The 13,102-nt window shown below is 37.4% G+C and overlaps 1 protein-coding gene across 2 annotated transcripts in view; it reads right to left on the bottom strand.

Annotated features, from left to right (window-relative positions):
• Window positions 1-13,102, bottom strand: part of Tpp2 (tripeptidyl peptidase 2) — a 65,468-nt gene that overhangs the window by 37,898 nt on the left and 14,468 nt on the right. For both annotated transcript variants that reach the window (XM_090341908.1, XM_090341907.1), the window contains exons 3-7: window positions 11,132-11,227; window positions 9,259-9,363; window positions 7,228-7,352; window positions 3,811-3,974; window positions 787-941 (exon numbers count right to left, since the gene is read on the bottom strand). In XM_090341908.1, the coding sequence (XP_090198034.1) occupies window positions 787-941; window positions 3,811-3,974; window positions 7,228-7,352; window positions 9,259-9,363; window positions 11,132-11,227 (645 nt within the window). The remainder of the gene's footprint in view (window positions 1-786; window positions 942-3,810; window positions 3,975-7,227; window positions 7,353-9,258; window positions 9,364-11,131; window positions 11,228-13,102) is intronic.

A 13,102-nucleotide genomic window follows, 5' to 3' on the forward strand; every position in this document is an offset into this window, starting at 1 on the left:
CAGTACTGTTATTGAGCTTCTTTTGCTCAAAGCTAGCACTCCACCACTTGAGCCACAGCTCCACTTCTGGCTTTTTCTGAGTAGTTTATTGAAGGTAAGTCTCATGAACTTCCCTGCTAAGCTGGCTTCAAACTATGATCCTCGTATCTCAGCCTCCTGTGTAGCTAGGATTATAGGCGTGTGCCACCAGTGCCTGGCCATTAAAGTTTCTTAACCAAGCATATTCTCATTTAAAAATGGCTTCTAGGCATATCATGATAAATAAAAACAGAAGGGGTAGAAGGAGATACACAGAAAAGTAGTCAATTAAAAAAATACAGCTAGTATTTCTAGAACGAAGTAGGATTAGGGGAGGAAAGAGACAGGGGCTTTAAAATCATTAAGGTCACATTAGAAAAATGAAGTACAGAATATCTGTGAAGTTTTAAATATCTTTTAGCTGATAAGAGAGATGGCTGAGACATCTTTTCAAAAGTATCTCAAAATTGCTTGTTAAGTGATTTTACTAGCAACGATGGATAAAACTTAAAATTCTACACAAATAATTTTCCTGATAATTTTAAAGAAAAATAATCCTAAAATGATTTTATGATATATATGATAGATAAAACTATAAAAAATTTTACACAAATAATTTTCCTGATAATTTTAAAGAAAAAAAATCTTAAAATGATTTTATTATATATATGTTATAAGCAAAGTTCCCATATACCGAATATAGTTGAATAACCTTTCACGCTATCAATGACTAATCTACACCTACATCAATAACATACAAATACTCACAGCTCTGATAAGGCCCGTGCCCGTCTCCATAGTGCTAAGCCGTGTATCACCGATCTTGATGGAAAGGATCTGGGCACCAGGAGCCACTCCATTCCGTTCAGGCTCTTCTGGAAAATGTCCAGCCGCTATGCTGGCTACATGTGTACCATGAGCACCTAGAGGCAGGACATGTATATGGGGTGAAGGAGAGGAGGGAGAAACCAATCAATTCAACCTGCACATTAATCCTGATTTATAGACACAGCAAAATAAAAATACAACCTGATCTACTTAATCTTAAAGACAGTATCATGATTCACAAAGATAAAACTTATTTGATTACATACACTTTCTGCTACTCTGGATTCTATTCAGCTCATGGAGAGCAAAATACAAGCCAAGACTCAGGCGTGACAGTGATCAAGATGCACTGTACTCATACATGCAGCTGCTTAATTAAAAGTATTTCATAAAAGAAGCTATATGCACACAGCAGATAAACCTATGAAATGATGTTCATTTCTTTAATTAATTATCTGGGGAATTGCAAATTAAAAGCCATAATGAGATTCCTCTACACTTTCTGGAGAACTAAGAGTTTAAAGACTGACAATACCAAGCGTCAACAGGTTTGTTTATCACAGCTGCTGGTGAGAATAAAAGTGCACCATAGACATAACTATTGAACTAAGGATTCCAATGTGAGCTACACACCAAGAAATATGTGCACGTGTATGTAACAAGCTATCCACCAAAATATCCTGGAGCATGATTTGTCTAATTCAAAATCCACTAATACTAAATGTATATATGGTATATCAATTCACAAACTGATCACTGGAGTTATAAATATGAGTTGTTTCTATGTATTATAAAATGAAACAAAAATAAGATTGAAGTAAAGTTCCATACAAAAATGTTGAGTAATTTCATTTATATGTGGAAAATACCAATGAATACATATACAGGTTATACAGGTGTATGTATGTGTGTGTGTGAGTGTGTGTGTGTGTGTATATATATATATATACACACACACACACACTCACATGCATGTATGTGTATGTATGTGTATGTATAGGCTGAATCCTGTGAAATTGCCTACTATTTAATCATTTCTGAGATACACAAATAACAGCATATGGTAAAAAGTAACACAGTAATAGAAATTAGAGCACAGTTAATTAGCTGACTTACTAAGGGAATAAGGTTATGAAGAACAAGAGCATGATGTGGGCTCTGTAATGTTCTAATTTTTTACCTAGGTGGTGCTACCAATATCTATGTATTATCTCATAATTCATTAAGTATCCAACTTGCGATTTAAACAGGTAGAGCATTTTTTTCCAAGTGGAAAAGTCTCTTAAGGAATGAGTATAGAGAAATATCTTACTAATATCAAAAACAAACAAGCAAGCGATACAAGTACAATGAGAAACGACAATGCAGCCTTATTTTGTGGAAGTAGAGAAGCAGAGCTCCAGGGCCCTTCAAAGTAGGCCTTTCACAAAGTTGCTTTGGACACCAACTGTTGATATGCAAGAAAACACATGCCCAGTATTTCTACTTTTCATGTACTCTTTTCCAGTTAAAAGCAAAGCAAAATTTTAGTGTTAAGTTTTCCCTCAAAAAACAGTCCCTCCTAGCCACCAACCATGAGAGTGACCATCCTAAGGACGACCAAGGATGCTGGGCAAAGTCAGAGGAGGGACTCCTGCAGCTCCCACCTCTGCGGGGGACAGAGGAGGCAAACCACCAACCTGTGTTGAAAGAATCAATGGGCGGGGGCCAGGAGTTTGGCCCTAGTGCTTGTCTAGCATGCACGAAGACCCAGGTTCAATTCCTTGGTACCACATAACAGAAAAAGCTGGAAGTGGTACTGTGGCTCAAGTGGTACTGCACTAGCCTTGAGAAAGTCCAAGGACAACCCTGAGTTCAAACTCCAGGACTGGCAAAAGAAAAAAAGAATCGATGTGCCAATGTGCTTTTGGTATATGGGATCAGAACTCTTAGCTATTGGCCTAGATAAACAAAAACCTATTTCAATACCAAGATTCACATACAATTTTGAAACAATCAATACCTATAAGCAAGTAAAAGAATAAACTACTATACTTACATGACAATAGGAAACTACACAGACACAGACACAGACACAGAGACACACACACATACACACGATGAATGTCAAAATCATTGTGCTAAGTGGAAAAAAAAAGTCTGAGGAATTACACAAAGTAATTAAGACTAACAAAGCAGTTACATGGTTGCCTGGAATGTAGGTTAAAGAGTCTAGATAATAAATGGAGACATGTTATTGTAATGCTGGCTTTTCAGGAATATACCCACATCAACATATATCAAGTTAGAATATGTGTATATGTATTATACTTCAGCTATGTTTAAAAAACGTTGGGGTTGGAGAATGGAAGAGTTGAAGTCCTGAAGTCATCTTACTTCATTGTTCCCCCTCCCAAAGTAACCACCGTTGTAAACATAAATATGATAAATACATGCACCTGTAAACAATATACAGTACTGTTTTACATGCTTTTAAATTTTATGTAAATGTTTCATAGCTACATATATATTTCATTGAAATTATGCAATTGAGATCTACCCACTTATCAAAATTATTTATTTGTGTAATATTCCTTTGTAGAAATAACATGGAAACTTTAAAAAGTTTCTATATATTGGTTGGGAAGTTACACAGACTACTGTAGTGAGGATTCTTTTAGCCTGAGTCTTCATATTCAAGACTGCTACCAGGGAATCTATCCAGGGTTAGTATTGGAAGTGAATTTACTGTTCATGTCAGGCTGATGGATTTTTCTGATGTTAAACCATTCTTGGAATGAATCCTATATGTGGTTATGACTTTTAAACCCAATACTGTTTCAAATTATATCTATATTTCTAGACCTAATCTTTTAGTTGGGACTCTCCAGATTAAATTCTCTAAAACGTTGCTTTGCAACTATAGGATTTTATTGTTTTACTCTTGCATTACCATCTCTCACTAGTAAATATAAAAGGGAATACCTCCACTAGTTACAATGGAGAGCAGATTTCCATCATCATAAATATTAACAGAATAATTCAACATCTCAGCTGTGCCAAAAGAGCCATATTCTTGGGCCACATTGTAGTTTCTTAATACAGTAGATTTACTCAAGTCTCCATCTTCACTGGAATCAATGCAGGCTCTGTTAATTGAGAAATAAAAATAGCTATCAAATTTACCAATTTTCTTATCCTGAATGACACATAACAGTCTTACTTACCTTCTTACTGCCCTATTCTTCCCATCACTCAAACACAATAACTAGGTTCTTTATTTTTCTGAGTCAGCAGTAAGCCCTGGATAAGAGAGCTCCTAGGAATCATTGCTTAAACCATGCACAGAAGGGTCAACAACACTACCCATCAGTAACCTGCAGTAGAAAAACCATCTGGAGAAGTGGTGCTGTACTTAAGAGTGATAAGAGTGCCAGCCTTGAGCAAAAGAAGCTCAGGGACAGTCTGAGTTTAAGCCCCAGGACTGGCCAAAAAAATAAATAAGTAAATAAATAAATATATATATACACACACATTTATGATATATATGTATAGTATGTATATATCATATATATCATATATTCTACAGCCATACTAATATTCTTACACTTTCTCCAAAGGTCTCTGCTCTTTCCTTTCCATCTGTAAAGTCCTTTCCTATCATTTTTGCTTAGTTAAGTGTTTCATGTCTCAACTAAAATGATGCCTCTGGACAATCTTTCTTGATACTTCCCAGATCAGTTCCATATTCCCAATACATGCTTCTGCAGAGTCTAGAACACATGGAATAGTTTCTATTGGGTTTATCTGGTACAAAGAAGCTACTTAAGAAACACCCACCAGGGGCCTAGCGGTAAGAGTGCTTGCCTAGCATGCACAAAGACTCGGGTTCTATTCCTTGGTACCACATACATAGGGGAAAAAAAAAGCTGGAAGTGCTGCTGCAGCTCAAGTGGTAGAGTTTTAGCCTTGAGAAAGCCCAAGGACAGTGGTCAAGCCCTGAGTTCAGTCACCACAACTGGTTAAAAAAAAGGGGGGGGGAAGGAGTTTGGCCTAGTGGTAGAATGCTTGTCTAGCATGCACGAAGAGGGGGTTCGATTGCTCGGTACCACATACATAGAAAAAAGCTGGAAGTGGTGCTATGACTCAAGTGGCAGAGCTCTAGCCTTGAGAAAGCGCAAGGACAGTGCTCAGGCCCTGAGTTCAAGCCCCAGGACTGGCAAAAGAAAAATAAATAAGTAAATAAATAACCTCCTTTCATAACAAAAAGGAAACTTGATCTCATACTTTCAGCTTATGTGGTTTCCTTCCTGCTAATCCACCTGGTCACCACTAGCTACCAAACAGCATCGCTTATTCCTAAAACCCAAACGGCATTTGAAAGACAGCTTGCCATCACTGAGAACACCATCCCACACGTGAAGAGAGACTGTTCTTTTTTTTTTTTTTTTTTTGCCAGTCCTGGGATTGAGCTCAGGGCCTGAGCACTGTCCTTGGACTTTCTCAAGGCTAGCACTCTACCACTTGAGCCTCAGCACCATTTCCGGCTTTTGTCTATGTATGTGGTACCAAGGAATCGAACCCGGGTCTTCGTGCATGGTAGGCAAGCACTTTAACCACTAGGCCAAACTCCCGGCCCGAGAGAGACTTTCCTATAACCAGCTTTGCATTCAGCATCCTCAGATTTTGCCTTGCTTTCAGGTTTGCCTAATGAAGTGATAATCATTTCAGTAGTTTACCAGGTGGTACATGTACTTAGATTTACTGACCCATACAGATAAATGACTTTATTTGATAAACACTGTGATTAAAACTTTCTATACAGTATGTCCATATAAGATGAGGCTAAGCGAGGCCAGGAGTTTGGCCTCGTGGTAGAGTACTTGCCTAGCACGCACTAAGAGTCGGTTTGATTCCTTGGTACCACATACATAGAAAAAAGCCAGATGTGGTGCAGAGGCTCAAGTGGTAGAGCTCTAGCCTTGAGAAAGCCCAAGGACAGTGCTCATAACTCTGAGCCCAAGCCCAGGACTGGCAAAAAAACAAAAAAAAATGAGGTTAAGTGAAATGAACTCCAGGATATGGAAACATGAGATTTATCTTTGTGATTGTTGTTCTTAAGGTACTATGTAAAGCTATGTGAAGCTATTTCTTCTTTTTTCTTCTTAAGGTTTATCTCATGTTATTACTGTATCTGATTTTGGTACTTGGTATAGCATATACACATTTGTGTATTTGAAAATGGGAAGGTAAGGGAAAAATGACCAGTGTGAAGGGGTAGGGGAGGGAAAGTGGGAAAAAAGCATGGGAAGGGGCAACAATTTATGCACCCACTATCTGATGAATGTAACTGCAACCTCTCTGTACATTTCCCCAACAATAATTTTTTTTAAAAAAACAAAAAACCTTTCTATAACTTTGCGGGAAATTTTTTTTTGGGGGGGGGGGTCAGTTGGAGACTTGAACTCTCGGGCTGGGTGCTGTCCCTGAGCAATTCAGCTCAAGGCTACTGCCCTACCCCCTGAGCCAACAGTGCAGTGCCACTTCCCATTTTCTAGTGGTTAATTGGAGATAAGAGTCTCATGGACTTTAGTGCCCAGACTGGCTTTGAATCAGGATCCTCAGATCTTGTTCTCCTGAGTAGTTAGGATTACAGGCATGAGCCACCTTGCCTGGCTTAGGGGGGAAATTTGAACATGTGTACATGCCTGCATATAAGCAAACCAAAATGGCATATATCTGAACACACAAGAAAATACTGTTTGGATTCAAACACACATCTTATTAAGATCTTCAATGTCAAGTAGAACAGAAACTTCTCATTAAATAGTAGTAACAAGAATGAACTACGACTGCCATAAGCAAGAAGAAAGCTCTCCCTTAAGAAGGCTGTTTGGTAAAAGTGAGCACTTTGAAGTTATCAAGCAATGATGTCATAATCCATATTCAGAGCACCTTGTTTTCATGCAGACAGTAACAGAAGAAACTCCAACTACAAGAAACACATCTGCTGTGTGCAAGCACTAAAAAAAGAAACCAAAAACATAACTCGGTGTAAATCACACTGGTGCTGGTAGCAGAAATAACTGCAGAATAGCTTACATTTACTGATTCCTTAGATCTGGGAAGAACAAATTTAAGTTTCATAAACCACCTACACACACTACAATCACATGAACAAGAAAATAGGTTTCGAAAGGTTTCAACACTACGTTATAGAGTCTCTGTCCACTGTTACCCTGACTCAAAAACATTGTCATCCAACATTCCCTTTGCCTTGGTTTGTATTCAAACTGCTTAGGTGCAATGAGGAACACTGCCTGGAATACCCATCAATCACCAACTAGTACAACTAATGAACCAACGTTCTCACGCTAGCATCTGCAAATATATGAAATTTACCTCCAGGTGTCGCCGTCATGCCACACCAAGCAGTCATAAACAGGACCAGGGTCACTATACTTCTTCTCAAAACAATTCAGCAGTTCCACTTGACTCTGAAGCTCTTCCTTAATAAGTTTATTTGCCTAATTAGAAAACAGATCAATTTAATACATTTTGTGCTTTTAAGAGCTGCTAAGAAACAACCAAAGACAGTGGTTGGTTTTTTTACACATATGTAGTTCAATTCAATGAAGCAATATCAATTTGTAAATAAGATATTTAAGAATTTTTTTAATGTATTCTCTCATTCAGTCACTCCCTCCATTTGCCTTCAATTTATTATAAAATAGGTTACCAACTCTGTATCAAATTTACTCAAGGAATGAACTGCATAAAATATCTGAATCTCTTTCAAAGTTTTATGTACACAGAAGATTTTAATGGGACTTTATGGTCATGAGACTAAAAAAATCCTTTAAAACAGATAACGGGCACACTAAATAATAAAATTCCCAGACTCTTCTCTAACTAGAGTATGAAATGGTCATGGCGTGTTTAAACAGAACATAAAGGGGCAAGGCAAAAATCACATCAAAAATAACCAATCTGTTTGAAAACCAACAAACAAAAACTTTTATTCATTATGTAATTATTAAGCTCCAGTAGAAATTGAGAATTGTGTTACCAGGTCTCGCTTGTTTAATCTAGCCTGAAGTTGAACTGGCATACAACCATACTAAGCAAGTTACACACTGCTTATATGTTTGTACGACAATGATGTCGCACAATCACGACAATGTTATGTTTACAGAAATGTTTAGCAACCTCTGAGAAGGAGGTTTAGGACTGCTCAAAACCAATTTTCTTTTTACAAATTGTATGGTATGTGTATTATCCTAGAGCTGAGAACCAGAAATGCAAACCCAGGTCTGCCAGTCCTGAGCAAGTTACTTATCCTCATGGTGATCCTCAGAGGCTATCAGATTGGCAGGACAGTAGTTATCAAATTTTACTGCAAACAGTATTTGAAAATTACAGAGATGTTGACTGGAATATATACAGAACACACAAGTCTAAGTTGAATTTGTATACAGGAACACGGAAACAGGTGAGGGCTTCTTTCCTAATGTCAGGCGCACTTTCATGAATGCTCCCAGGGAGCTGTAACAACACCTGTCTCTCCCGTATGGTTTGAATTTAATTTCTTGCTAGGACATAGCACTGCTATTATTGTATGTAATTTTCTAGCAGTAGGTCTATAACTGTCAGTGAGAGTCCACTTTTGATTAGCAAAATGGTTAATGTGGTGTAGAATAATTCACAACCTCAGCTTGTGGTAAACATTCCTGGTTGTGGCAATAGGAAGGTTTTCTTTCACCTGCTGCTTTATTATACTTGGTCATCCCAAGTTGTTGCAATTAGCACGTACTTTTGAAATTATTTTTATTTATAAATTAATTAAAAATAATAGGTTTTTCATGTACTTCTGTTAATGCAAATTAATATGACCACTTTATTCTATACCAAAAGACATACTGAAGTATATTTAAAATAACATTAGCATAAACAGATCAAAAAATGAAAACTAAAGTAGCTGTTGGCCAAATGGGTAAGTTGAGGTATATCCACTAAACAGGCTATCACAGAGGAAAGAAAGAACTATAATGCTCCACGATATGAACATTATAAGCAAAAGAAGCTCTGTGCCAAACAGGACATCCTGCGTAGTTCACTTTAGAAATCCAAGACAGGAAAAGTCACTCCACAGGGAGGAGACAGAATGGTGGCTGCCTTTGGGGAGGAGGAGGGAGCAAAGCTTGGATGAGGCCCAGAGCAGCTAAAGTAACACAATTCATAACACCTGGGGAAAACCATTTGCTACTTAAATACAAAAACTGTCAACAAAAATAATAAAGGAAAAAAAACAATACAAGGCAGATAGAAAAATGTAAACCCTGTGAAGAAGTAGTTCATGCATTCTCTAAGAATTCTAAAAAACATGCTCTGTGGCAACATCTCAAAAAAAAAAAAAAAAAAAAAAGCACCAACTTGGGAAGTGCCGTTGTTGCTGACATCAAACTCTTCCTGTTTTCTACAGGCTTCGGCAAGGGCCACCCTGTGAACTGGATCCCATATTTTTTCCTTCCGTTCTTTCTGCAAAGACAAAAGATGGACCTTACATCAGGACAGGAAAATTTTTAGGTAATCTGAATCAGCAGTCGACATGGAGGATTGTTGGTCAGCAGGTATGACACTACGCAGACCTTTTACGAGAACAAGTGCCAAGACACACCATGATATAGCTTATTCATTCTTAATATAATTCAATGTATTAAGAATGAAATAAGCTATATTAAATGACTGAATTCTCAGTCATTTAAAGGAAGAAAATACTGAACTCTGGCGTTGCAAAATGCCTAAAGCAAGTCAAAGTCAGGGATGGGTGTAAAAGGATGACAGGTAACATATATGAGCATGCAGGCATCCTCAGTCTTCATCATTCTTGGTTGCACAGGGTTCTAGATTCCTGGACTGGTCTTAACCATCCTTGAAAGGAATTCTTTGAATAAACTAATCAACATGACTAAGCTAAAAGAAAGGTCCACTCCAACATAACAACTTTATAATTATATCTTTCAACAGAATTGATTAAATCTTATGTACAGAATAGCAAAGCCACAATATGTTTGTTTCAACCTGAAAATGTAAAAGAAAATAGTACTTGCTGGGCCCAGTGGCTCACATCTGTAATTTTAGCAACTAAGGAGGCTGAGATCTCAGCATAGGCATTTCAAAGCCAGCCCAAGCACTAAAAGGACACTAAAAGACTGTGAGACTCTTATCTCCACGAGAAAACAGGAAGTGGCGCTGTTGGCTCTGGGGTAGGGCAGTAGCCTTGAGCTAAAGAGCTCAGGGACAGTGCCCAGGCCCAGAGTTCAAGCCCCATGATTAACAACAACAACAAAAAAAAAAAAAAAAAAAAAAGAGAGAAAGAAAGAAAAGAGTACTCAGTGTTATGTGCATTAGCATAACAAATTCTGTGTTGTAGATCTCAGAGGAAGCAGATACCATTGTGACCTGTAGGTATGATTCTTTGTTTTATAGCTGCAGCAGCGCTTGACTTGGATCAACTACAACCATTACAGTATCTTACATATGTCACTGTCTAATACAGTACCCACTATCCATTAATTATTATGTAAACTTACATGCAATTAACATTCTGATTCCTCTGTTAACAATGGATTTCAAGTCCTCATGCAGGCGGAAGCTGGTGCCTCCCACCCCCAGTAGACAGAAGAGACACAGAATGAACACTTGCATTTGTATGCTGAGAATAAGTTCTATTTTACAGCCTCACCACTCTTGTTTTAAGCTCTTCTTTCTCTAATGACAGCCTTTTGCTTCTTAAACCTCACTTCAATAGCTGTGCTCTGATTATAATCCTACATTAATACTCAATGATGACTATAACTGCACAAGACAGTTAAACAGCAAGAAACATGAGGCAAACTTTCTTAGAAACTTCAGGAACAGAAGGTCAGCTTTCTATAAACCTTTTCAAATAGAAAAGTATTTCAAAAATCTAATGAAAATTCTATTCTGAGTACATTTTCATTGTACTTAAACTTAACCATGAGTTCAGGATTAAGAACCACTAATTTATGTGGATATAATCCATCAATAGTCTTTTTTTTTAATGCAGTAATTTTTGGAAAGTCACCCAAAAAAAAGTTAATAAGGGGCTAAGAGTGCTTTCCTAGTAAGTACAACACAGCCTGGACTTAGTCACCAGTACAAAAAAAAAAAACCAAACAAACAAAACAGAAACAACAAAACACATACTCAATTAATGAGATGCTATGAAAGACCTTTTTCCTTTCAATGGGAATACAAGTCCTGGACATTGGGCTCTACGTACCTGTATTCTTTCCTTGAGAGCCTTCGGATAGAAGTCATAGCCATTTTTTATGCCAATATGATATTTGCCTGAAGGGTTTGTCCAGCTTGTAGGAATCTAGAGAAAAAAGGTAAATCATTCACTGGCTCAGTGTTTCCCAATACCAACAGTACACCCTGGGGTAGAAAGTGCTTTGTGGCTTACAATAGAGAAGCTGATCATCTGTTAGAGAAATAGGCTTAATATTCTTAGTTAACATCATTATGGCTACATTATTCATTTCCAGAAAGACTGCTTGGCCCAAAATCCTTTCATTTACATGGTGCTCTAATTTATAAAGTTAAAGCACTAAGACTATTAATATTTTTAAACTATTAAAAGATAGTTAAACTATTAATATTTTAAAATATTGTTGTGATCTTTTCACCACACTTTAAAGTGGTGAAATAATTTACAGAACATTCACCACACCTACAACTCTGCCCTCTACTCTCCAATACCACATCGCAGGGATGCCACACGAGGTCTTTGAGTACTTATGAAGAAAAGCTCATATTAATTACACAATCTATCACACTTTTGAACTACCTTGCTGTATTTTAAAATAATGATTTTAATTAATAGAATTAAACAAATCATAGTCAGCTGACAAATGGAATAAGCCAAGAAGCAAAGAAGTTAAATTGCTTGAGAAAGGCATTCAAAAACCCAGAGGCTCAAGGCTAGGTGTAGCCGCTCACAACTGCAAGCTCAGCTAGTTAAGAGGCTGCTACAGGGAGGGTCAGAGGTCAAGAACAGCTCAGGTCAAATGTTAACAAACTCAGGACTAACCAACAGTTGAATATGGTAGTGCACACCTACAATCCCAGGTAAATGAAAAAAGCATAAACAATAGGCTGCGAGTTTGGCCTAGTGGTAGAGTGCTTGCCTAGCATGCACGAAGACCCGGGTTCGATTCCTCAGTACTACATACATAGAAAAAAGCTGGAAGTAGTGCCGAGGCTCAAGTGGTAAAGGTCTAGCCTTAAGAAAGTCCAAGGATAGTGCTAAGGCCCTGAGCTAAAGCCCAGACTGGAAAAAAAAAAACAAAAACGACAACAACAACAAAAAAATCCCATAAACAGGAAGACTGCATTTTAAGCTGGCTTGGGCAAAAACATGATATCCTATCTAAAAAAATAACTAAAGCAAAAAGGGCTTGGGGGAATAGCTCAAGAGGTAGAGCTTCTGTCATCAAGTGGGAGGCTCAGGAGTTCAAACCCCAGTACTACAAAACAAAATCAACTCAACCCAACAAACCCAACCCAATCCAACCTAACATGGAACCTAGCTCTACTGGAAACCAAAACATTCAGGATAAAAGGGTATGGAGTTTAAAACAACACAAATGTGTCTATGAATCTAAATGTTCACTGAGGTCAATGTGGGAGCCCCATAGATTTATTTCTTAATAAAGAAAAAAATCCATACTTTCCAAGTGTTAAGAATAGCAAAAAAGCATCATTAGATCCACACAGTACAAGAGGACTCAATAGTTGCGTACCCAAAGCTTTGGACACGGTACTAGAAATATAAACACAACTACAGAGACATAAAAATTTATGACTCTATAGACATAATGTTTTATTAATATGTATATATGACATACAAACCCTCAGCCCAATTTTAATTATGTTCTAAAATCTAAGTGCCAGAGATTCCCTTCTTGAATACTTGTTTGTTAAATATGTCATTTGAAATATGATGTAAAAATCAAGGTTAGTAAATTCTTTAATAAAAAAAAGGAATCACAAAAAGCATCGAGTATCAACTAGTTTGGAATGTCAAATTTGTTACACTCGTAATTCTTTAATAAAAGAGCTTTTAAATCAGGAAGGCAGCTATCACCATTCATGGATGTCAAACTGTATCCAAATCATCACCCAGGCTGTTCATGCAACGACTTCTCAGGATACAAAACTTCAGTGAAATTTTTGAGAAACTAAATATAGG

The sequence above is a fragment of the Megascapheus bottae genome, chromosome 11, assembly GCF_031878675.1.
Source record: "Megascapheus bottae isolate mThoBot1 chromosome 11, mThoBot2.hap1, whole genome shotgun sequence".
In the NCBI taxonomy this organism is placed as follows: Eukaryota; Metazoa; Chordata; class Mammalia; order Rodentia; family Geomyidae; genus Megascapheus; species Megascapheus bottae.